The 25,825-nt window shown below is 48.5% G+C and overlaps 1 protein-coding gene across 1 annotated transcript in view; it reads left to right on the forward strand.

The window, feature by feature from the left end:
* The window catches only part of TDRD9 (tudor domain containing 9), a 2,495,642-nt gene that overhangs the window by 2,010,037 nt on the left and 459,780 nt on the right, over window positions 1-25,825 (forward strand). Inside the window, exon 30 of the mRNA XM_086937885.1 lies at window positions 24,065-24,135. Coding sequence (XP_086794011.1) covers window positions 24,065-24,135 — 71 coding nt within the window. The remainder of the gene's footprint in view (window positions 1-24,064; window positions 24,136-25,825) is intronic.

The following is a 25,825-nucleotide window of genomic DNA, read 5'->3' on the forward strand; positions in this document are numbered from 1 at the left end:
CAAGCCAGTCTCACAGACAAGAGTGTTGTTAGGGGACCTGGCTAGGCCATAGTCCTCCTGGTTTCCCAAAGTAATGCCCACCACATTCTTGGGGGCACTCCCACCACCTGGGGGATTACCACTAGTGGTAACAGGAGGTCTGGGAGTGTTACTTGGGGGTATGTTTTCCTTATTGCTATTTTTAGGGCACTTGGCATCACTTTTGTAATGGCCCACCTGTTTACAGGTATGGCAATAAGGTTTCTTCTGTTCTGAAGGAGTGTTCTGGGACCCACCACCCTTGTTGGAGTTTTGGGGCCCTTGGGAAGTCTTCTCTGTGGATTTATCCCCACCCTTCTCTTGAGGCTTGGTTGATTCCTTCTTTTGGTCACCACCCTGGTTCTTAGGCCTGACCCTGGTTCTGACCCATTTGTCTGCCCTCTTACCCAATTCCTGTGGAGAGGTCAGATCAGAGTCTACCAGGTGCTGGTGTAATAACTGGTTCTGACAATTACTTAAGATTTGCTCCCTCATAATTAGATTGTACAATCCTTTAAAATCAGTAACCTTACTACCCAGTAGCCAGCCTTCAAAAGCCTTAGTGGCACAATCAACAAAGTCAGTCCAATCCTGAGACTGAGTTTTCTGGGTGTCTCTGAACAGCATCCTGTACTGCTCAGTGGTTAAACCAAACCCATCAACCAGTGTATTCTTCTAGTAGTGAGGAGCTTATCTCTACCTTTACCTTCAAAGGAGAGCCACAAGATAGCTGCCCACTGACTTTGGGGAACACCCTGCACAGTGCAGGCCCTCTCCAAAGCAGTTATCCATTTGTGGATGTCATCCCCTTGTTTAAAGGGGGGCACTTTCTTATTCAGGTGCTTTGTATCAAAACTCCTTTCCCTATTGCTAGGTATATTGCTGCCACCAGTGGGGACTACCCCACTTAACTGTTGCTCTCTAGCAAAGGCAAGCCTCTCTTTGGCCAGGGCAAGTTCTTCCCTTTCAATCCTCAGATTGGCTGCCCTTTCTTTAGCTTCATACATTCTCCTCTGAGGGGAGGTCATCCTCCTCACAGCAGAATTCTGAGAGCCTTTGGTTTGAATGGATCTGCCAGAGCCTCTTGATAGGGACCTAGGTCGTCCATTCCCAATGTTAAGCTGGCCTGAGAGAGGTCCCAGGGTACCCCTAGTACCATTCTCATGCCTGCTTAAGTTGGACCTGGTTAGTCTGCTGACTTCTACCTGTCCCTTATCTGCCTCATCCCCAGAGGGATCCTCATCCTCCTCCCCCTCTTCAGTCTCAGCTGAGAGGTGGATTAGGTCAGGGTCTCCTCTGGTTCCCTCAAGGGGAGGCATGCCTCCATCTGGATTAGAAGAGCTAAGAAGTTTCTCAGCTTTCCTGGCATCATAAGTCTCTAAGAGACCAATCAGAAAGGAAGTTGTGGGGTTAGACCCCTGCTTTATCTTCCTGGAGGTACACACCTATCTCATCTCCTGGAAGCTAAGAGCAGCATTTCTGGAAGTGGGGACCTGTGGAGGGTCCACTGACACAAGGGGAGACTCAGAGTTTCCTCCCTTGTCTGACATGCTTATTCTAGTGTGGTGTAAGTGATGCACCTACCTACACTATGTGTTTGCCTACTGATCCCTTGCTAAGAGTTGCAGCCAGGGTGTGCTAAGCCTTGAGGAGCTACAACAGCTGGTTCAGTAGAACTCAGAGTATTCTAAGCTAAGTTGTATGTACCTGAAGTACTTATGTGATCTTTCAACAAGATATTCTTAGGATACGTGTGGTAAAACAACAGCAAGCTCAAATCCCAACCGCTGCTCACCAATGTGAGAAGGTGGCCTGATATGCAGTGCTCACTATTCTAGTGAACACTATGTATCAGTCCAGCAACCCTTATTGATGATTGGTTGTAAGTCAACCTTATAGACCAGCTATCCTAGTAGCGTGGATACGAGCAGTCTAAGGCTAAAGACTCGAGAGGGCGTGTTAAGCCAGCTGTTTACCACACATATACCCCTTGAATACCAAGTGAAAGGACACCACACAAGTGTTATGAAAATAAACAAGATATTTATTAAGAATCACAACAGCCCTGTACTCTTTATGAGGACAGGGTACTAAGCACAAAACAAAACTCTTACGAAAATACTTAAGTTAGCACAGTATATACAAATGCCCGAGGGGCACGGAAAACCATATACTCTGAAAGTGGAATGCGAAATTACTAGCAGGTAAGTACAGTACTAATAGGCTTTGGAATCGCTAGATCTTGACTATAGAATCTTCAGATTACTTCTAGGAGACCCAGGGGACTCGGGTGCAGAGTGTGCACTCTCACGCGTGATGCGGGACAAAGTCTATGGTAGCTAGTAAAGACAAAGTTAGTGTTCTCGGGCGAACCCGACCTGGTAGGAGGAAAACGAAAGTGGATTCTGACCCTTGGATAGTGAGGCTATGCTGGGGCACCGAAATGCCGAAGTTACCTAGCCCAGGGGCTGCAGCTGCATAGGTCTCAAAAGACGTCGGGAATCCTCGTAGACGGACCAGGAGCCTGGAAGAAAGAAGTTGCTGGCAGGCGACCAGTGAAGAAAGTTCGATGGATCCAAGCCTGGATCGAAGGAAGATGACACCTGAAAGCAGAGGGGACCAAGTTCGAGACTACTAGCCAGTAGTCAGGTGGCACCAGGAGGGCACCGGATGGTAGTCACCTCGACTAGGTGAGTGGGTGACGCTGTGCTCGCAGATCTCACGGACCAGGAGGCGTTGTCGGCGACCAGGATGGAGGAGCGAGCTGTCCCACGATGGATGAAGCTGTCGGCGTCGCTGGACCCAGGATTGGGCAACAAAGCCTTGGCAAATTCAAGCCCACACGGTGGACTCAAAATGGCGTCTGGAGTGGACCAGGAGGGTCCGGGGTGCTTCTCTTGAAGAAGGAAGCAAGGGCCAGTCTGGAGCAACCAGACCAGCAGCAGTGATGTCGTCGGGCGTCGTGAAGAAGGCCACAAGCCAGCCGGCTAGTAGCCACACAGCGCGGTGAGCACGCAAAAGCAGAAGGGCCCCACGCAGATCGTGGAGATGCTGGAGGGCTGATCTTCGGTGCTGGAGCTGCTCAGGGTTGGGGCTTCTCGGACCCCAAAGCACTCACCAGTGGAGCACACGGTGGGCTTGTTGCAAAGAAGTCGTGCAGTCTTGGCGATCGTCGGTCCCTCGAGGTCTCGTCGCACTCGCGGTTCTCAGCTTTGCTGTAGAGGTGAGTAGAGGTCAGAGGTGCCAGGGAAGCCGGGTCTCGTCGAGCTGGGTCGTCGGATTCGTGACGAAGGACTTGCAGCAGACCGCAGTGTTCTTAGGATGGTGCCCGCTTGATGCATGGTGACTACTCCTTAGCCACAAGGGAGAATCTTGAAGAAGGAAATCTTGATGTCTTTCGCAGAAAGACGTGTCTTGATTCCAAAGATGATCTAATTTGAACAGGGGGCCCGCTCCCATCTTTATACTAAAAAAAGGGGGCTGACCCGGTGACTAGGTCCTGCCTATGGGTGGGACTAGGAGGGGGGTGGTTACACCCCTCTCCCGTGCCGGACTTCCCCAGGCCAGGGGCTGGTGTGCCCCTGGAACTGGTTCAGACTGGCCTATGCGTAGTGAGCACCGGGGTGCCACTCAGCAGTCACCTTCCTGTAAAGCCCTGCCTACCCAGGATACACAAAACCCTGTCTGGGATGTTGCTAGCACCGCCCCTGACAGGAAACCCTTTGTCCAGGCTCCCCTCGCTGGAAGGACTCCCAGCTGCAGGGGGTCAGACTCGTGTCTGTGGTGGCAGCATCCATTTTGTGGAGCTGAGGCTTCGTTTAACTTTAACCGGGGTTCACAGTTACATACATGCCGTGTCCCTCTAGAAGGGTGGAATGCTAACCCCGTCGCCAGAATTGGCGAGGGGTTAGTATTCCAATTCGTATGACACCTTACTCGACATGTTTTGATAAAGCAATACCAAAGATAGCATTTAACCGCGAGGATTATAATGCACTTAAGAGTATATGGTATGCTATATCATGGAACAGCTATTAGGAGTTGGTTCCGCAAGCTGCAGACAGGCTCAGCTCATGCCAGAGCACCATCTCACACGATTCCAAGCACTCTGCCTTCAGGATTGTTAAGGCCTGCCATAGGAGTGACTGATAGGAATCTGTGTGTCCATTTTAGGGTTAGATATAGGTATACTATATCTACAGCAAAGGGTGATTACACGACTTTGCCCCAGCTGTCATGCAGCCAGTTGTGTCAAATTTAGGAGGCCAGCCAGGGGTGGCATAATACATGCTGCAGTCCCTGGTAGGCCCTGGGTACACCTATGCCCTGAGTTACAGGGTCTGATAAGGTGGCCCAGTCCCAATGGGAAATGCACCTAAGGTACATGGAATCCATTTTAGAGAGAGAGCAGTAGGCCTGGGGTCCTGATAGGCAGGGTCCCAGGTCGACTATGTCAAAAACCAGCTAAAACACAGGGCAAAAAGTTGGGGGCAACCATAGTCAGGAGGTACCTTCCTACAAGGAGTAGGTCCCTGAGTCCTATAATGGGATGCCTACAACAATTTTTCACATGTTGCAGGCAGCCAGACAGAGCGCTTGCTCTAGTTGGAACCTGACTCATGCAGGAGCGAATTGGCCTAAGGGGCAATTAAACCCCCTTGCCCAAACAGAACACTCTGTTTTTTAAAGTTGGGTTTGAGGGACTCTCGCAAGAGTCTCTCTGACCCAACCAACCAGATATACAAATATATTTGATCCTTACGTTTTTAAACACTATTGAACTGGTGTATACCAAATCACAAAAACTAACATCTGTGAACCAAGATCTAGCTTTTTGCCAAATTTGGTGTCATTCTGTTCCGAATTTTCGCTGGTAGCGCTGTTCAAAAACGAAAATGCATGGGGATATAATGTTTTGGAATCCCACCTTTTTCTTGGCCACTGGTTGATGGATCACCACGAACCTTGCCAGGAAGGGGCTGAGGTGGATGAACATTTGTTTTGGAAAGTTTCATGAAGATTCCTCAAACGGCGCTAAAGATATTAGTAAACCAAAAAATTACTCTTTCAACCGCCAATGGGATATATATCTATATATATATATATACGATATATGATATTCGAGCGGATCCTGTGGAACCTGCTGAAACACGTAGCTGAGAACAAAAACCCGGAACGAACTTTCGCTAACGGAGCGGCTCTGCTCATGACTCGGTGGGCTGGGCAGCGGCATTAGACAGTGACACCTAACAAGTGTGTAACACCTTTCAAAAAATGGCAAGCTCAAGGAACAACAAACGAGCTGAGGCTGCAGACAAAATGTTTGACAACTGCAGCCAGAAAGAAGATGACTTTACGAGCGGGGCTGTGAAAACGAACCCTCTTACACCAACCAAGAAAACTGCGTGGGACAACTTGTGGAAAGCCCTCAAATTGGAACAAAATAAATGGTGGGAAGCCACCACGCTGCAGAAGTACATAGAGGTAGGGAGAATCCAGAGAGGCCTCCGCATCTTTATTACTCCGACCTTTAGCAATCCAGATCCCGCTTTGGTCGAAGATTGGGCTCAGAACAACCATGCGTGTTCTATGAATATGCTACGCATGTTAGTAAAATATGCAACGATAGACGTTGAAAGGCTGGACAAAGAAATTGAACAATATAGGGAGGAGCTGAAAGGCATGTGCAGCGAGGAAGAATTTCGCAAAGATATGGATAAAATGGAAACAAATCTAAACAAAATTGAGGATGACATAAAAGTAAAGAAACAACGAAAGTTCCAGAGGGACCTTGGGGACTATCAAAAAGGTCAAATCATAACCTTTGCGAAAAAATATGATAAATTGAGAGGCTCAACCACAAACGCCTTTGCAACTACAATCAACCCTGGCACGGACGCCGCAACGACATCTAGGCAGTCGACAAGCGAAAATCAAACAGATGGAAGCGTTACAAGTGGAAGTGACTTTTCAAGCTTAGGAGACTTTGGAGTGGTAAAAACCAGTGTTTTAACAGAGTTCGATCTCCTAATGAGAGGGAGACAAATGAACAACAAACGTGGAGGATCCCAAAATCAACGTCAAAGAAAAGGAAACAGAGGCGGAAGAAACAACAGTGCAACAACCTCAGGAAATGGTGAAAGCCCCGTGGGAAAACGGACAAGGGGCCAACTAAAGGGGAAATGATGGAACGGAACACAGTCATCAACATATCCGAGAGGACCCTGACAGCGTCTGAGGTAGAACTTTTATCTTTGGGTTTAACATTTTGCCCGTCGAGTATGTTTAATTATACGCAAAGTCGGGTTGATTTATTTCTCTTCATGAGGAAATTAAAAATAAATAAGTGGTATGCCACCAGAGTTAAAGAGAGAAATGAGACATTGGGGGAAAAACCTAGCAGTATTACAATTGCTGATGTTAATCTGTTACACACTTTGAATGTACTGAATGAAAGTGTCGATGAGAATAGTGACCCCATTGACATTTTACGGCATAAAAACATTCTACTTGATCTGAGTGCGAACAGTAATTTAAAACCAAAATCTAGATTTTTGCCTCAGATTAAGAACGACGCAATAGATGTTTTCGAAAGGGGTGTCTGCAAAGAATTTCAAAAACTCAGCCAGGAGAGAAATTACAGTGGCTGGAGCAATGTTACCCCAGCACTGAGAAAAGCCATTGAGAATTTGAGAAATGACAGGACAATAGTCATAAAAAAATCGGACAAAGGTGGCAATGTTGTCGTGCAATCTAGAACTAAATATGTTGAGGAAGGTCCCAGGCAAGGATCATACACAACCAAATATTGCACGAGCAATAGGATGGAATTTGAGGGGGCAGTGAGAAACTTTGGAACACAACTAGTGAGTTGGAAAAACAAAGGATTGATCGAAGATGAAGAACTTAAGTTTCTAGACTGTAAATTCCCAAAATTACCTGCCCTCTACCTATTGCCCAAAATTCATAAATGCAAAGACAATCCGCCTGGGAGACCTATAGTTTCAGCAATAGGCAGTTGCCTCGAAAATACCTCACAATACGTTGACCACTTTTTGCAGGCACCAGTACAAAAATTACCATCGTGCATTAAAGACTCTAGTGATTTTTTAAGGTGCGTAGCAAATATTGAATGGGAGGCTGACCTCTCATTATTGTCACTGGACGTTGCTAATCTCTACACTTGTATCCCACACAAACTCGGACTTGACACATGTAAGCATTTTTTAGCACAGAGATCCATTCACATTTACATCATACTGAAATGTTGATCGAAATGATGTATATCTGTTTAACTGAAAATGGCTTCCTTTTTGACAACAAAATATTCAGGCAAATACTTGGTACATCGATGGGGACATGTTTTGCCCCTTCATTTGCAGGCCTCTTCATGGGGTATTGGGAAGAAAAGGTAGTGTACCAGTTACCCATATTTGCTGAGAAAGTGGCAAAGTGTGTCAGGTATAAAGATGATATTTTTGCAGTGTGGAAGGGAACGGAGCAAGAAGCAACTGATTTTGTCACAATGTTAAACACCAATGACTACAACCTTAAATTCACAAGCCAGTGGTCAAAAGAAACACTGGAATTCCTGAATTTGAGACTAAGGATAGAGAACAACAAATTGGAAAGTTCACTATTCAGAAAAATGACTTCGGGAAATAGCATTTTACATGCTAGAAGCTGTCACCAATATTCTCTTATCAATAGCATCCCATTAGGAGAATTGTTACGGGCAAAACGAAACTGTAGCACAGAGAGTAGCTTCAAAGCTGAGGAAGATACAATGACATCACGATTTCTAGCAAGGGGGTATTCAATGAAGGTGATAAACAAAGCAAAAGCAACAGCAGCAGAAAGGACAAGAGATTCCCTATTGCAGAAAGATACAGCAAAAGATCAGGTAGAATCAGGAACAACTAGGTTTATCACTACCTACAGCAACAAAGCGTATACCATTCGAAAAAGCTTACAGAAGTTTTGGCCCATACTACACACAGATCCTGACCTGACCAAATGTGTGGCACCTTCACCACAAGTGACTTTTAGAAGAGCCAGATCACTGAAAGACTTTCTATGCAGAACTGTAGAACCCCCAAAAACCAAAATATTGGGAGTACAGGGATTTTACACTTGCAGAAACTGCAAGGCATGTAAAAACAGCAGGAATAGAAAGGAAGTTACTTTATCTGAAGGTAGTGCCCCGTTTAAGATTGTAGAACATACCTCATGCAACACGGAATTCGCAGTCTATGCCCTTTTCTGCCCATGTAAAAAAGCCTACATAGGGAGCACTGTTAAAAAAGCAAAGCTTAGAATTCTCGAACATTTGAGAGCGATAAAACATGGGGACAAGCAATACCCAATCGCTCGCCACTTTAAAAGCCATCACAAACAAAACACAGACCTGTTAAGTTTCTGTGTTCTTGACATGATAAAGCAAAATGAGAGAGGAGGAAATAGAATCCAGAGCCTACGGCGCCTGGAGTCAAGGCTTATTATACAGTACAGAACCATGACACCAAGAGGGCACAACTGTGACGAGGAATTAGAAGTACATCTGGGGTAGGGGAAGTCAGAGATCACAGAAATACAAAATCCAAACTTATTGTGAAATCCAATGCTTTTATACGCTTTTTTGTGTCCTCAAAGGGTAGAACGAAGAAGATGAACAAAATGTACCAGTGTAAGAGTGCAAGTTTACCAGCTCGCAGAACTAGCTCGTATTTAATCTGTTCACTGTTAGTGGAAATGTTGATCTATTTTAAGTTAATGTTGTTTTAGGAGTGAGTTTTGCTTGTTTGAAAAAATAAAAATCACTGTTAATGCAGTTGGAGTCTGCGGTGGTTGTTTCCAAGGAGTTTGGAATCGAAGACAACGCTGTGAATATATATATATATATATATATATATATATATATATATATATATATATATATATATATATATATATATATATATATATATATATATATATATATATATATATATATATATATATATATATATATATATATATATATATATATATATATATATACATACATATATACATATATACATATGTTTCCTATGTGCTGTCACCTGTAGGAAGTTATAGTTAGGAACTAGTGTGCATAGGAATAGCATTTGTTTTGTTGCTAAATTGACAAATCTTCTCCACCATTTCAAAACTAGTGTGCAACTCACTTCAACTGCTGTTTGGAAATTTTCTGGTGATTCTTCAAGCAGTGCCTGAGAAAAAGAGGGGAGGGGATCCCAAAAAGCGTTTTCCACATATAACGTCCCTTAGGGATTGAAGACATCACTACAGCCTGAACAGCGGAACGGAATGACACCAAATACGCTAGAAAGCTACATCTTGGTCTGGAAAGAGTCCTTTTTGTCATTTGTTTTAAATCGATTCAGTTGTTTTGGAGATGTTAAAGGTAAGGTTTTTATGTATATCTAGAGACGCGGATCGACCGCAATTGATCCACAGATTCATGCACCGATAGCAATGCTGTGATTGGCTGACCTCAACCTGAGAGAAAACTTGGGGTTACCATTTTGTGATTCAGGATACCGTTCCTGGGTGGGAGGGATAACATTGAAATGGTATATAAGGGATCGGGAAAGAGGTATTCTAACCCCAGGGGACTGATGGAGGGGTCTGTGAGGGACCCCTAATGGGTAAGAAATTGTAAAAAGACAATTTTTTGTACACACGAGGATCCACACCCGCGCATGGCGTGGCCCCTGTATGAATCCACAGTAGATCTAGACCCCAATTAAAAAAACACATACTCCCATTCAACCCCACCCATACAGCCACTCACACACTCACTTGGAGACCCAGAAAAACATTCACACACCCACTAAGACACCCATTGAGCCATTCATAACCACTCTCACCCATTTAGTAGTATTAAATGTTTTTATTCAGAGCAACAAAACACACCGACTCATGCTTGCGAAGGCACCGGTCACACGATTACAGAGTATAAGGAAACTCCTGGCGGGCATAAGTATTGTTCAGGACGTATTAAACACAGCAAGCGGCCTACAACCCAGCTGGGCCGGCCGCGTCAAACAAGCATGGCATGAGTCGAATGCTGAAGTGATCTATGCAACACAGTTAAACCCCAAACAAGCCCAAACCGCCCCCCAACCCCACTCCCCACCCTCCTTCTTGTCCGCTAAGTAATTCTGGCTAGACCCCCCCTCAGTACAGCTGCCCTAGGGGGCCGGTTCCCGAACCCGCCCGCACTGAACTGTGCTCCTTCGAGTCTTGACCTTAGGGTCTGGGATCGGGGTATCTGCTAGATGCAGCAGCCGCAGGTAGCGGGGGCAGCTCAGTTCCCGAAATTCCCCTGTGATCAGCGTCAGAAATGGCCGCCAAAGGTCTGCAAACTCCTCGCCCCGCTGCAGTCAGGGATAACTTCTCCATCCCCAACACCATCCAGAGTCTATGTAGCTAGCCAAGGTGTATGGGGGGCTGTGGGTCTCTCCAGCGCGCCACTATGTTCTGTACCGCTGCACCCAGCGCTATGGCAATCAACCTCCCTCTCATGGATTTCAGGGGGTTCATCAGTGTATTCGGCAGGCCTAGAAGCACATAAGCAGGGAATCGCGGCAGTTGAGTGTCTAAGTGTGCGTCTATGAGGTCCAGGATGGTGGACCAGTATTGTTGCAGCTTCTCACAGCTCCAGAGCAGGTGTTCCAGTGTGCCCCGCTCCCCACATCCCCTCCAGCAGCGATCGCTTGTCTTGGGGTCCCATTGATGAATGCGCGCTGGGGTATGGTACCAATACATGGCCACTTTCGCCAGGGTCTCCGTGAGGCCAGTATGGTAGGCCGAGTGTCTGGCTCTATGATAAATCCCTTCCCAATCCTTCCGTGTGAGTTGCCTCCCGAGGTCTTCCTCCCATCCAGCCCTCCCGGGGTAGTAGGTGTATATGTGAGTGAGGAGTAGGTGTTGGTATAGGTCTGAAAGTAGTTTCTTCTCTGATGTGCGTGTGAGAATCCATTTCTCATATGGCGTAAGGAATCTTTGCGCACCCGGTCGCATGGAGGGGTGCAAGACCCAGTGCCGGACCTGCAGGTAAGGGAGTCGATCCGCCTCTTGTATCCCATACTCCTCTTTCACTTTCTGAAAGGAGAGGACTTTCAGATTTTCATCACAGTACTCGTGATATATGACGCGTAAAGATTCGGGGGTCTGTGACACCGCGGGAGGAAGGGTACACCTTGGAGGGGGCGGCCAGCCACCGCCTGGTCCTGAAAGAGCCAATGTTTGCTGGATTCAAGTTGGTACCATTCCACTAGTGTACGCAGCTGTGCTGCTTGGAAGTACAGGGTGAGGTCCGGCAGACCGACGCCCCCATGTGCCGGTGGGAGAGATGCTATTCGCTGCTTAAAGCGGGGAGGCGCCCGTTCCAGACATAGCGCGCCAAGTCCGCCTGGGTCTTCTGAAGCCAGCCTGTCGGCGGGCGTAGTGGAAGGGTCTGAAATATGTAAGGAATCTGCGGCAAAAGAGTCATCTTGATTGCCGCTACGCGTCCGAGCCAGGAAAGCGTGAGTCGGTTCCACTTTCGCAGTGTCTCATTAATTTGCGTGCTCAGTTTGGCATAGTTGGCGTCGGCCGTGCCCCGCACCAGTAGGACCCCTAGATATGAAACTGTGGAGGCAGGCCACTGCAGGTCAAATTCGGATTTGGTGACCGCCAGAACGTCAGCGGGTAGGGACACATTTAGGGCCACCGATTTGTCCATGTTGATTTTAAAGCCCCAGGCCTGCGCTAAGGAGTGTAGTTTTACCAAAAGTGCCCGCAGGGATTGCATAGGCACCATTAGGGAAAGCAAGATGTCGTCTGCATACAGGCTGATTTTGTGTGTGTCTCCCCCAAAGGGGATGCCCCGAATACGAGGGTGTTGCCTGACCCTTTGTGCCATTGGCTCCATGTATAGCGCAAACAGGAGAGGGGAGAGCGGGCAACCCTGTCTGGTCCCCCTGCCGATCGGGAGACGCGGTGAGGTATAGCCATTGACCCGTTCCGTCGCCGTGGGCTGTCTGTAGCAATTAAAGATCCGGTTGCGGATGGTCTCCCCAAGACCGAATCTCTGGAGTGTCTGCTCGAGATAGGGCCAGTGCACCCGATCGAATGCCTTCTCGGCGTCGATGGCAAGCAGCATACACCCCGGTCTTGTGCGCGAACCGGCCTCTATAAGGTGGAGGACGCGTCTGGTGTTGTCGCTCGTTTGCCGCTGAGGGATGAAGCCGGCCTGGTCAGGGTCGATCAGCTGCTGCATATAGGGTGCCAGCCGGCTCGCGATGATACCTGCATACAACTTCAGGTGCACATTCAATAGCGAGATGGGCCTGTATGAGCTGCATCGGGAGGGGTCTCTCCCTGCTTTGGGTATCACTGATATTGCTGCCTCCAGCATTTCGGGGGGAATGATCCCGGCCTGATCGAAGGTGTTGAACAGGTCCCGCAGCAGGGGAGCCACTTGCTGGCAGAACTTCTTATAAAAAGCTGCAGAGTAGCCATCCGTTCCCGGGGATTTCCCTAGCTTAAGGAGGGAAATCGCGGAGATGACCTCTTCCAGACCGATGGGCCTGTCAAGGAACTGAGACTGAGCCTTGGTCAGAGACGGTAAAGTTGCCCCATCAAGGTAGTCGCTGTTGTGCAGCAAATCTAGCTTGTCTGCATCGTACAGGTCGGTATAAAAGGTCCCAAATGCTGTCGCTATGGCAGCGTCTTCGGTGAGCAAATCCCCCTAGTCGGGTTGGATGGCCTGGACGTGTCAGTGCTGCCTTTGTTCCCGTAGCTTGCACACCAAAAATTTCCCGCATCGGTCCCCTCCTGTGTAGTAGGCATGCTTCAGGCGTATCGCGTCAAATTCTGCGACATCCTGGTCTAGCGCAGCTAGCATCTTCCGCTCCGTGCAGAGTTGGCGCCATGCCCTGGCCGCTCCGGTGCGCTGATGCAGCTGCTCCAACTCCCTGACGCTCTGTGTGAGGTCGGCTCTCTTCTGCGCGTGCTCCCTATTGTTGGCCGCCGCCAGGGAGATAAACTGCTTTTAGTGCGACCCACGGAGTGGCTTTGGAAGTGTCCCCGTTAGCATTGTGCTTGAGGAATTGGTCGATGGCCGCCTTAATCTTCTCCACAGAAGAAGGGCTCTGCATCAGATCGTCGCGCAAGCGCCAGTGGGGTTGCGGGCTCGGTGTATCAGGCACTAGGAAAGTTGCCGAAACCGGGGAGTGGTCGGAGAGCGAGGCCGGATGGATCTCTACCTCCTGAGCGCGTGCCGCGAGTTGGGTCGAGCAAAGCAGGTAGTCCAGTCGCGCGTAAGTCTTATGGGCTGCGGAATAGTGGGTGTAGGCTGTGTCATGAGGGTGAAGGTGTCTCCACAAATTGATCAGTCCTAGGTCTGCAAGATGAGTGTGCCCCTCTGTCGACAAGGCCCCCACCTGGCCCACCCTTTGGCTGGAGCGATCAGTGATATTATGGAACACTAGGTTTAGGTCCCCCCCAGAAGTAAGTGTTGGTGTGTGTTGGCCGTGGCCGCCTCTAGCGCCGATCGCAGGAACCTTTCCTGACCTTCATTGGGTGCGTACATGGAGCCTATTAGAATCGTCTGCCCCGCCACCTGGAAGCGGTGGAGCAGCAGCCTGCCCTTAACCTCCGCTTCCTTTTGCAGCACCTTCCTCCTAAAGGATCTCACCACCAATATGGCCACCCCCGCTACTTTCTTGGAGACGGATGAGAACAGCTGCTCAGGGAAGGCCCGGGACCGAAGCCTATGATGGTCCTTGGATAGCAGGTGCGTCTCTTGCAGGAGACAGATGTCAGCTCGGGAGCACTCTAGGAAGGAGAGGATCGCCCTGCGCTTGTTTGGGCTGTTAAGTCCCCTAACATTTAGGGAAAGAATGGTCAAAGGATACATCAACCTAGGCGCGGGGCGTGGGCTCGCTCATGGTCAGTGCGCGTCAGTGGCCTAAAGGATAAACGGTCAATGCCATCTCGTGGCGCCAGCGGACAAGAAGGTCCCCTCTCCCTCCCCTCCAAACAACTGCCCCCCCTACTCCAAAACTAGCAAATCCCACGGATCCTCCCCCCGCCCTTACCCAACTACCCTCCCCAGCTTCCTCCCCTGAGGAACCTCAACTTGGAGCCCAAAGAAACGAACCATAGTCCCGAGCCTGTTAAACATCACAGGTCCGTAGAAGAGTGTCTGTGGGAAACGTGACAGTAGCGGCCTTCTCCCGGCCCCGACCCCCCCATGTCAAAGCGAGGTGTGAGCAGTGTCCCTCTCGTGCTGCTCACGGGGCAACAGTGGTATCTCGCTCCACTTCCTGTACTGCTGCAGCCTGTTCCTGCGCAATTGTCTCAGGGTCCGGCTTCAATCGAGCACCACGCCTGCGCCGCCGTCCAGCTCTCTGCCAGTTGGCCTGTCCCCGCTGCGCCGACCCCTCCTGAGAACAACGTGGCAGTCCATCCTCCGAGTCCGAGGGGTCCGGCAGGTCAATGTTCAAAAGGGAGCAGGTGTCTCTGAGGGAGCAAAGTTGGTGTAGCTTCCCTTGCCATTTAAAAATGATCCGGAATGGGTAGCCCCAGGAATATGGTACTTCTTTCTCACGTAGAAAGGTGGTCACGACTTTAAATTCGCGCCTCTTTTGTAGCGTGATGGCTGACAAATCCTGATACAACGCTACACTCACTCCCCGAAATTGCAAAGGTTGCTGTCGCCGGGCCTCCTGGAGAATCCGCTCCTTTAACGGGAAGTCAGGGAGGTAGGCCAGAATGTCGGGTGGTGGGGCTGGGGCCCGTCTCGGCAGGCCCACCCTGTGAGCACGGTCTATGCGGATGGGGAAGTCCTCCGCCTCCCCAACACCGCTCGAAAGAGGGCTTGCAGGTATCCAGTGACACTGTTCCCTTCGGCACCCTGTGGCGCATTCCGGACCCGTATATTATTCCTTCGAGAGCGGTTCTTCAGGTCTTCCGCGTGCGCCTGGAGGCCTACCTGCTGCTCTTGAAGGCGGAGGACCTCTTGTTGTAGGTGCGCTAGCTCGTCACTGAGGGCGTGGCCGGACTCCACCGCCGCGACCCTCTCCCCCAAACCATCCAAGTCTCGGCGTAGTTCCCGTTGTTCCCCAGCAATGTCCTGCTTAAGAGCCTGAAAGTCATCTCTATGGGTGTTGAATAGCGCCTCCAAGAAGGTGCGCGTGATGGGAGCCTCCTGCTCTTCCTGTTGCTGCGACCCTGTGATTGCCGGGGTAGAGGGGGGCATCTGTGCCTTCCCTCCCTTGGAGGTAGGTTTTGCGAGCATGTCCGTGATGGTGCGGTTGTTTCTGCGACTCGAGTTGGCCATATCCCCTCCTGTCGCAGGCCCGTATCTCGGTCGACTCCGGGGGGAAGCCCACTCTCGTCCGCCCGCGCCCGGCGTGGGCCTACCGGCAGAGTCCCTGTGGCCTTCAAGCCTCCCCCACCGATTCCTCTGCGCCAATCTTCTCTGCTGGGCTCGCCGTCTCCTGCCCCCATGTGCCCCCACTCTCGCACACTCCCCACTGGGGGCGTGATCACTCTGCCCCCCGAGATCGGCGGCCCGGTCCGCTCTTCGACAGGGGCCTCCCGGCACCCCGAGGACTCCCCACTGAACTAGGCGCGAGGGCCTCCTTTTCAGCTGCTGCCGGGCCTTCCCCGCTTTCTGCGCTCCGGTGGGGGGAGCCTGTCTCTTCCCACTTGCGTTGTAGGGCCAAGTCCGCCCCGGTGTCGCCGCTCGGGTCGGGCCCTCCGCTCCGCTGCCTCAAACTGCCCCCGGTCAGAGGCCGGGGTCCCACGCGGTCAGGGGGCCCCACCGCCCAGGCCCCGGCGCGGCTCCTCAGGGCTGCTAGTTCAGTGTTCCGCCCTCCGGCCCCGATGCGTGGTCCCACCCGCACCCCAGGCCCCCTGCCGCCTGCTCTGCTCCCGTAATCCGGCGCTGCATGGCCCCGGGGATGTGCGGGCTCACCTCGAGTTTCGGCCTAGGCCAGGCCGCGATGCTGTGGGGGGGCGGAGGCGCCGCTTGGAGAGCCTCCTCCTTCTCTAGGCCTCCACTGTGTCCTCTGGGCATCCACCACGTCGGCCTCTCCACTGCCACGCCAGCCCGCTGGGTTCCGCTGCAACCACCAGGCCCGAAGCCGGGGCGTTGCCCCGGACAGCATGCCGACCAGGAGCCGGGCGGGCGTCGCTCCCCGCTGCCTCTGGTGCCTCCCGACAGTCGCGGAGCTCCAAGCAGTCGCCCAGGCCCGATGCGTCCTCGTCTCCCGCTAGACCCCCCGCTGTCGCTGCCAGGGAGGTCCGGGGATGCCCGTCAAGGCCCGAAGCCGGGGCCTCAATTGAATAACTGTCCGGTCGGGCGTCAGGCAGCTGCCGCTCCCCCCGCCTCGGGGGGGTCATACCACTTCTGCCAGCAGTCGGGGCTTCTATGCCTCTATGACTGGGAGCGCAGGTCCCCCGCCTGTGTCGAGGCCAGTAGGGTCGATCTGTCGTGCCCACCGGACCTCTCAGCTCCGGGCCCGCCTCGACCGAAGCCGCCCTCTGCTCCGGGCCGATGTGCCGTTTCAGCTCGCCGCCTCAGGCCGACGGCCGATCTCGATGCTGGTGACCACTGCCCACCTCTCAGGGCAAGAAGGGCGCTTGGTTCCGAGGGCCACCGCAGCGGAAAGGAAGCTATTTGGGGCTTGGACCGGGGAGCCGAGGACAACCACGTCTGCTCAGCCCGCCATCTTGGCCACGCCCCCACTCTCACCCATTTAAACACTCATACAGCCACTCACACCCCTACTTAGAGACCCAGAGAACCACTCGTGCATCCACTCACAGACCCAAAGAAGCAGTTCTATACCCTCTCACAGACACACACAGGTACTCACACTAACTCACACACCCACGATACACTCAAACATCCACGTACACACATACAGCTGGTGGGTCACCTATTCACAGACCACTCACACACCCACTCGCAAACCCATGTCACACTCCCACACACACTCACCCACATGCCACCCACACAGTCATTCACTCACAGACCCACAAAACCACTCCGACAGCCACTCACACACTTACCCACTCACACAGCCAGTCCCACGTGCACTTACACTCCTCCACAGCCACTCACACACCCATACACTGACTGATACAGCCACTCAGAGAACTACTCACAGACCCACACAGGCACTCACGTATCCACTTCAACACCCAAAAACCCACTTTGGTGCAGAAACAGCCACTTACTTACACACACATACAGCCACACACACACGCACTCAGAGACCCAGAAAACCACTCACACTCCCACCCATTTACAGACAGACATAGTGAACCACACATACAGCCACTCATAGACCCACACACGCACTCACAGACCCACGTACAGACTCATACAGGTACTGACACCCACTCACACTCCCAGCATGCTTTCACACATACTTACACACACACATAAAGCCAGTCACACACACATTCAGAGACCCAGAAAACCACTTGCTCACCCATTCACACACCGATACAGCAAGTCACACACCCACTTACAGACCCAGAGAACTACTCGCACACCCATTCACAGACCCTCACAAGCACTAACACACTCATTCACAACACCCATGCAACCAAAGAATACAGGGACATTATAGTAAGAAAATAGCATTAAAAAACCATAGAAGTTCATTGAAAAAGACCAAGGTTACAGGAACGTTGTAGTTAGGTTCAGATTTCACACACACAAAACCATAGAAATTCAGCAGTTATAGTTATCTCAAGTATTTATAACTTTTGCCCTAATGTAACTATAACTTGTGCCCTTGCCATGCACTGCTAATTACCCCCAATATATTGCATCAATCATGACATTTTCTATGACATCATTTATAATAATACTGCAACATTTGCAGTGAAATTATTGATGAGAATCAGTTGCATAGCTAAGGCACAAGTTGTAGTTACTTTAGGGTATGAGCTACAGTTATTAGAGTTAACTATGGTTTTGTGTGTGTAAAATGATTATACACCACAAGAATACATCATATCCGTATCAGCTGATGTCATAATTGCTGCTTCTCTGTATGTATATAGAAAGGTTTATGCCTCCTACTAAAAGTAAGAACTAAATTGAGTGTCATGAAAATGTGTATGCTTCACACTAGATAACTGTGCACATAAGGCCAAGTGTCATGCGCATATATGTTATGCACAAGTTAATTTCAGTGTTTTGTCATATAAAATACCTCTTTCAACCTTTTTCGTATCCCTCCTCTCACGGACTCATTCCAAACCTTTATCGACCATAACTCTCAAACATAATTCTCAGCCTTCCCCCTCCTTTTTTACAAATCATCCCAACTAACAGGCATGCGCGACCTCTACTTGCAAAAACAATTTACCACTTCCCCTTTCAAATCCATCTCGGTCATTCTGGCCCTTCTCTAAATTCTAGTAAACACAAAAGAAATCAAGAGCACAGCTAATGCACAAAGGAGAAAAAGAACACCTTACTAATTTCTTACCATTAACGTCTAATCTTGGTTTCAGGAGTAGCATGTTACTCACCGCAAAGCACTTCTCAGGCTAGTAAGCACAAAAAAATACAATATTGAGTTACAGAAGTCCATGAGAGATGCAAATGTAGGCATCACGTCCGATTGAGTATATTATTGGCCCTTCACTTAATATGTTAAGGGACCCGTGTATTTGAAATTTGTGTCTCTCCTTCCACTTGCTGGTACTCCAAGGAGTGGAGACACGTCTATGTATACAGAAGTATCCTGTATTACGTTTTACCGTACAATGGTATGTGTGACGTAAGGTGTCACATCATGGTGGCGTTGCATTCACAGAGAGAGGCATTGTATTTGGTATCCATTAGTAATAGAAACTCGCACTTCACAAAATCCATGTGCTACCAGAAGAATATCGAAACTGCTTTTTTGGCTGCTATTTAACATTTGAGTGTAATGGTTTTATGCCTTGCGCTAGATTCTATAATGATATGTATGTTTTTCTTTACTCAAAAATATATACCCTGATACTTGATACTAAGTAAGTGTCTATGCATGCTTTTGGTCTCTCTGTTGTTTCATGTATTGACTTAAACCCAAGAAACCAAGCATAGCAACACTTGCGATACAAAGTGATCATAAAGACCTTATGAATGCCTCCTGACTGTGTTGGGCATTTAGGAAGGCTTAAACATGTTAACTAAGATATAAGATAGTTGGACATTAATCTCACCCTCCATCCAAATATATAGTTAATAATCTTTTCTGTAAGAAATCAGAATATATTAAATTATTGAAGGACTTTGTAAAGACAATTTTAGTTTCAGGACCCGAACTATCGTTACTCCATATCACTTAAAAAAATATAAGGTTCTCAGGTGAAAGGTAAATCACCTGGCTATGGTGACCTGCCAGTTGAGTTTTGCCCCACATATTCATATTTTTTGGTGCCTGGAACTGGCTTTAATGTACACAGAGGCTTTTGAACGTGGGTACCTGACTGACACCACCAGAGAGGACTTAATAGTCTTCATTTTTAAACCTACGGGTGAAGTGTTAGATGCTGCATCCTACAGACCTCTGTCCATGCTCAGTTTGAATTTTAAAACCCTCAATAAGGTGCTAGCCACTCGGCTGCAGATCCATTTACAAGTGTTGGTACTTGATTACCAAAATGGATTTATTCGAGACATCTCTGCTAACATATGGCGCCTATATCACGTTCTAGGTGAGGCACCACTGGAATGGCCACAGTATGCAGTGGTTGATCAATCAATATTTGAAAGGCATTCAGTACTTTACTGTGGGGCTTGCTCAGAGCAGTTATGAATGAAATGTTCCTGCGTGTGGGATGGGGAAAATGGATCTCCCTGCTCCACACAACTACACAGTTGCATGCAGGTCTGAATGGGCCAATGCATCGCTGAACAGTACACAATACAAAGGCAGGGCTGTCCACTCTTGTTGATGCTGTTTGCTTTATCAATTGAGCAACTGGGAAGCATTTTGAAGAGAGAAGGATGGGGTAGGGGCATTTATTTGTGTGATAGAGAGCATCTTGTTTCGCTTCATGCTGCTGGTTTGCTACTGTACCTGAGAGAAGTACAAACGGGGATCCCATGACCCATGAACATATTGGTGGAATTGGGTGTTGTGTCAGAGTTGTGCATGAAGTGGAGAAAGATCTGTGCCTTCCCCATGTCTGAGGAACTACAGGAGCCTCTGGGAGGCTGTCTAGTGCTTGGGGATCAAATGGGTAGCCAGATGTTTTAGATATTTAGGGATCAGACTCTACCATTCCGACATGGATACATAGGGGAGGGCCACATGGCGTTCTGTCTTGCGCTCCGGTTACCTATCACAGACAGAACTGCTCTGGCAAAAATGGTTATTCTGCCGCATTTTCTCTATTACTTCGCAAATCTCCTGGTGTTGATCCCACAAAACTACTTCGGATCCTTGTGTGTTTTGCTATGAGAGCTGATACGGGATGAGAAGCGTAATTGGGTTTCCCTACGCATACTTCATCAGCCGTCGCAAGAGTTCGAACTTGGGGTCCCAGACTATGAAATGTATTATTTTGCAGCACAGCCTCAATAGATAGCCAGATGGCTTGCAGGGGCCTGCATTTCTAATGTTGGATCTATCTGCGGAGGAGCACAGAGGATGCCCATTGCTAGCCCGTCTTCTGGGGGTGAAACTTCACCCGGCACAGAAACTAGGACTACTACCATTGGCCTTCTGAAGTTGGAAGGGTGTACTTAAAAGGATTGGACTCCGCTCTCTGTATGTGCCTGCATTGCGCTGATTGAGTTGCTCTCCACACCACTGGAGTCAAGCTGTCCTGGCTGAAGACGGCTGATAGCCAGAAACCGGTCCTAGGATGCTTGATTCCGGTCCAGGAAAGACATGGCTTGGCAGTTCAAGCTGGACTGTTCCCATGAGGCACTGGGTCAAGGCTGATTTGCATATGGCCATGTCTGAACTGGGGTGGTGTGGTGTGGAGTGCAAAAAAACGATGGATTTTGGCCCAGATCTCTGTACCGGGGTGAATGTATGACATTGTTCTGCATTCTGTCCATCAACTGTTGTTTTTGCATTTGTCACCCCGAGTGGGATGGGTATGCTCAGACGTGAGTCCCATGCTCTCCACACCACTGGAGTCAAGCTATCCTGGCTGAAGACGGCTGATAGCCAGAAACCAGTCCTAGGGTGCTCGATTTCAGTCAAGGAAAGACATGGCTTGGCAGTTCGGGCTGGACTGTTCCCATGAGGCACAGGGTCAAGGCTGATTTGCATATGGCCATGTCTGAACTGGGGTGGTGTGGAGTGCAAAAAACGATGGATTTAGGCCCAGATCTATGTACTGGGGTGAAAGTATGACATTGTTCTGCATTCTGTCCATCAACTGTTGTTTTTGCATTTGTCAACCCGAGTGGGATGGGTATGCTCAGACGTGAGTCCCATGCTCTCCACACCACTGGAGTCAAGCTATCCTGGCTGAAGACGGCTGATAGCAAGAAACCGGTCCTAGGATGCTTAATTCCGGTCCAGGAAAGGCATGGCTTGGAAGTTCGGGCTGGACTGTTCCCATGAGGCACAGGGTCAGGGCTGATTTGCATATGGCCATGTCTGAACTGGGGTGGTGTGGAGTGCAAAAAACGATGGATTTAGGCCCAAATCTCTGTACTGGGGTGAAAGTATGACATTGTTCTGCATTCTGTCCATCAACTGTTGTTTTTGCATTTGTCAACCCGAGTGGGATGGGTATGCTCAGACGTGAGTCCCATGCTCTCCACACCACTGGAGTCAAGCTATCCTGGCTGAAGACGGCTGATAGCAAGAAACCTGTCCTAGGATGCTTAATTCCGGTCCAGGAAAGGCATGGCTTGGAAGTTCGGGCTGGGCTGTTCCCATGAGGCACAGGGTCAGGGCTGATTTGCATATGGCCATGTCTGAACTGGGGTGGTGTGGAGTGCAAAAAAATGATGGATTTAGGCACAGATGTCTGTACTGGGGTGAATGTATGACATTGTTCTGCATTCTGTCCATCAACTGTTGTGTTTGAGGATTCTTCACAACCTGGTAGATGTGGGAATGGGCAGCCATGGAACTAACAACACTGGAAGACTGCTGTGAAAAGGGAGCCCAAAACAACCGCTCAAGCACTCAGATTCTAGTGTATGTCACGTTGGCAATAACCGTTTATCAACTTCTGGAGGGCTTGAACCCAGAACCTCTTATGCGTTACCTACTGAAAGTTGTGCTGACATATGGCCGTGTTTGCCACGCCATCTGTTGGTTATAACTGTATTGTGACTTTGGTATTTTATTAGAAGTTTTCTTATGCATATGTGGTTTGTTACCTGTTCTTTTGTACAGCGCTCTGATACCCATGAGTTAAGTTTGCGCTTTATAAAACTTTATCATTAAATAAATAAAAGACCAGGATCTCCATGCCCCTAGTTGGCTTGTCGCGATTGTGTGCATGGTAGGAGACTATTATAGGCTGCCGTTCCAAAGGACGGAATGAGAAAACACCCTGGAGCGTACCTGAACCCTGATTATGAACAACTGTTTCAAATAAATAGGTTAAATACCCTCATACTGCATACCTCACAAATTGAACATTGATGCACACCAGTGACCTTGACTGCCCCAGGTGTGCCATGGTTGATACAGACTTAGTGTTTATGATCTGGAGTTGCCAAGTGATCACACAGTTTTGGACAAAGGGCACAGCAGACTTAGAGGGAACATTAGATAGACAGACACATCACACGTGAGAGATTTGACTGCTGGGCTTTTATAGCAGAAGTGCATCTCTTAAAGGAGGAAATATGTTCCTGGCGTTGGGCATAGCGCGCCGAGACATTGCACTACACCGGAAGTCTCCATAGGGTCTGCCACATTGTTGGTGGAAAGCAGAGGTGGAAAACTGGGTACTGGCAGAGGGAGCTGTCCTACAATTAGAGGAATACAGGAGCATCCTGAGGAAATGCTTGGCAGTAAAATGAATGAGGTGGTGGCAAGTTTCTTTGAACCGGAGACACACGGCAACTAGAGGAAGGCTTAATGATGTAGTACTTACACCGTTACCCGACAGAGGGTACTAACTCACTTCCTAATACAACTCAGATACTTGACATCAGTCACTACATCACCCACGCTGCCGTCACCATCGCACCAAACTATAATAATAATAATAATAAAGTAGTTTATAAAGCGCATGGTGACGCCTACCCGGCGTGTCCCCGCGCTGAATAAATGATGATAAAGCTGATGATGATAAAGCATGACACTAGTTGTGAGTGAAGGCTATTTTGTTTTTGAAACTTAGTAAGTAATGTGATTCAAACCTACACCTTCAAACTTTGTCATGAGCTTGTTATAGCTTATTATATTGGTGTATAAGCACAGAAAGGATTTAAAATATCGGAATCTCCGGAGCATTCGTCAACTCTTGACTGGGACATTAGATGGGTCTAGAGATTGAGGATTTGAGACTGCAGTACATTATTAACGTTTACTTATTTGGAAATGTTGTATTGTGCTGATAATTGTCTGTTATCCAGAGGAAGATTACACAGTATGGTTGAAAACAAGAACGCTAATTAATCTAGAAATATTGTCCTAGTTTAATGTAATTCATTTTGTGAAGGCATGTACTGGAAGAACTGTTGCAATGACCAGACTACTAAAAACTACAAAAGACAAGGAAGCAAATATATTTAGCAAATTGCCTACTGGAAAGAAAGTTTTACCAATATTTAACAAAGTCCTCTTCCATGATTTTAATACCAAACGCATGTGGACTGCAGTCTATGTCACTTACTTTTGGATAAAATCATGAGTCCATTTAAAAAATAAATAGTGTAATATGTTGTAAGAGGAAGCCCAGGTTTGCAGAGATAAATATATGTACACTGTCAACAGAAGAGGAAGTAATATCTTATGAAAAGTGAAAATATATTTCTTTGTACTTTTAATTTGTATTAATTGTTTTGTGTTGCTTTCAACTGTAGGTTATGCTTCATGGTCCAACTAATCCCTATGAGGTCCGGTTTCACAGTTTGACCCGCATATCCAGATTTAGGTATGTGTCAAACATTGCAAATGTTAGATTAGGTGATGCAGAATTGCCAGGAACTTTATTTACGGTACAACTTAAATCTACTTCTGCAAAAGACAATGTTTTAATTATGATTGGGAATTCTGATGAATACACCTAACCACACATTCCTCACCTTTAGAGTACTCTCTGGGCACAAGATGGATTCGGAAAAGTTTCATAAGTGTTCCCAAGCGCCGCCAGGTCGTGGTGTGCAGCTCTGTGTTGGCTTCATCCCACCCCAGAAATAAAAGAACAAAACCCCAGATAAACTGTGTGCCGATGTCAGCTCCTTAATTTCCGTGCCTCTGGACACGGATCCGGAGCTCTGCTCCTTCTTATCAGTATTGATTATTTTATATATTGAAATACAGTGTGCAAGGGAACAATGTGCCCACTTAAAACCACAGTGGTCAAACCATGCCCCGACTGTCAAAAACAGATGTCTGTAATGGACCCACATGAGGTGTACCTTTGGTATTTAGTCTGTAGGCATGACTCTAAGTTGTTCATTGTGCCTTGATGCTCTCTTGGAGGTGATTCAGGGCCACGAAAAAGTTGTACGTCAGCAAACAGCGAAAGAAGAGACAGACCTCCTATAAGTCCAGCTGCTAGTCAAAGGCGCGGACCCCCTCCTGCTCTCAAGGCTGATCCTGCAACATGTATTCTTTGCAAGCAAAGTCATCTCGGTATCAAAAGTCCAAATCGAAGAGGAAACGTAAGAAAGCAAAACAGGATTCAACATTTATTCCGCCCCTATATCTAGGGTGTCAGTGTGCTACTCTATCTTTCTCTCCATCAAATGCTGCAGCAGGATGCGGCATTCAAGAAGGCCATGCTGCCTATCTCTCTAGTGTACCTTCAATCCCCAAGGATTCCTCAAGTGGTTTTTAATATTGGTGGATCAGTCTTCAGCGCCCTTTGATCCCCTAGAACCCTTTTCCTGTTCTTCACGGACTCAGTGCTGACTTTGACTCCTGCAGCAAGATTCGTGCCAGTCCACTTTTCATAGATGCCGGTTCGGATGTCGCCGGCATTCGGTGATGGCTCAGATACCCAAACTGAATCAGTCTCGACACCAACTGAGGTTGCACTCTGACTCCACTCCAGCACACCTGGTTCCCGTTTTGCCTGCTTGCTCCCACTACCACAGCGCTGCGGTCCCCAGTGGCTCCATCATCTTTCTTGGTTACGATTCACATACCTTCCTTCCTTGTCTCAAACCATTGAAATATGTAATTTATTCTGACCTGGATACTATCAATAGCTTGGTGTGCTGCTCTGTTGCCATGCGTGGATGCTTTCCACACATTTTTCAAGTGATGTATAGGTGTGAGCAATCCAGGCTTTTGCAGGTTTCACCACTACTTTGACTGATAGGCATTGGTGTAAGGACTCTGAAATGCCTTAGCCTTTCTAATCAGGTCTCAGTACACATGCTCTAGTCCCTAAAAAGATACGCGATTGACTTATACCCGATTGCCGTAGCCTAACTTGTACTTTCCTACTTTATGGTGCCAGGTGTACCCAGGGCATATAAGGTAGAATATCCCCTCAGGGCTTTCAGCGCTTGCTGTGCCACCCTGAGTGGGATAAGGAAAAACATGGCTCCCAGTCTTTCACTGCAGATTGAAATGGGCAGTTTTAAACTTCTGACTAGACTTTGCCATTAAAT

Source organism: Lissotriton vulgaris, chromosome 9 (assembly GCF_964263255.1).
Source record: "Lissotriton vulgaris chromosome 9, aLisVul1.2, whole genome shotgun sequence".
Lineage (NCBI taxonomy): Eukaryota > Metazoa > Chordata > Amphibia > Caudata > Salamandridae > Lissotriton > Lissotriton vulgaris.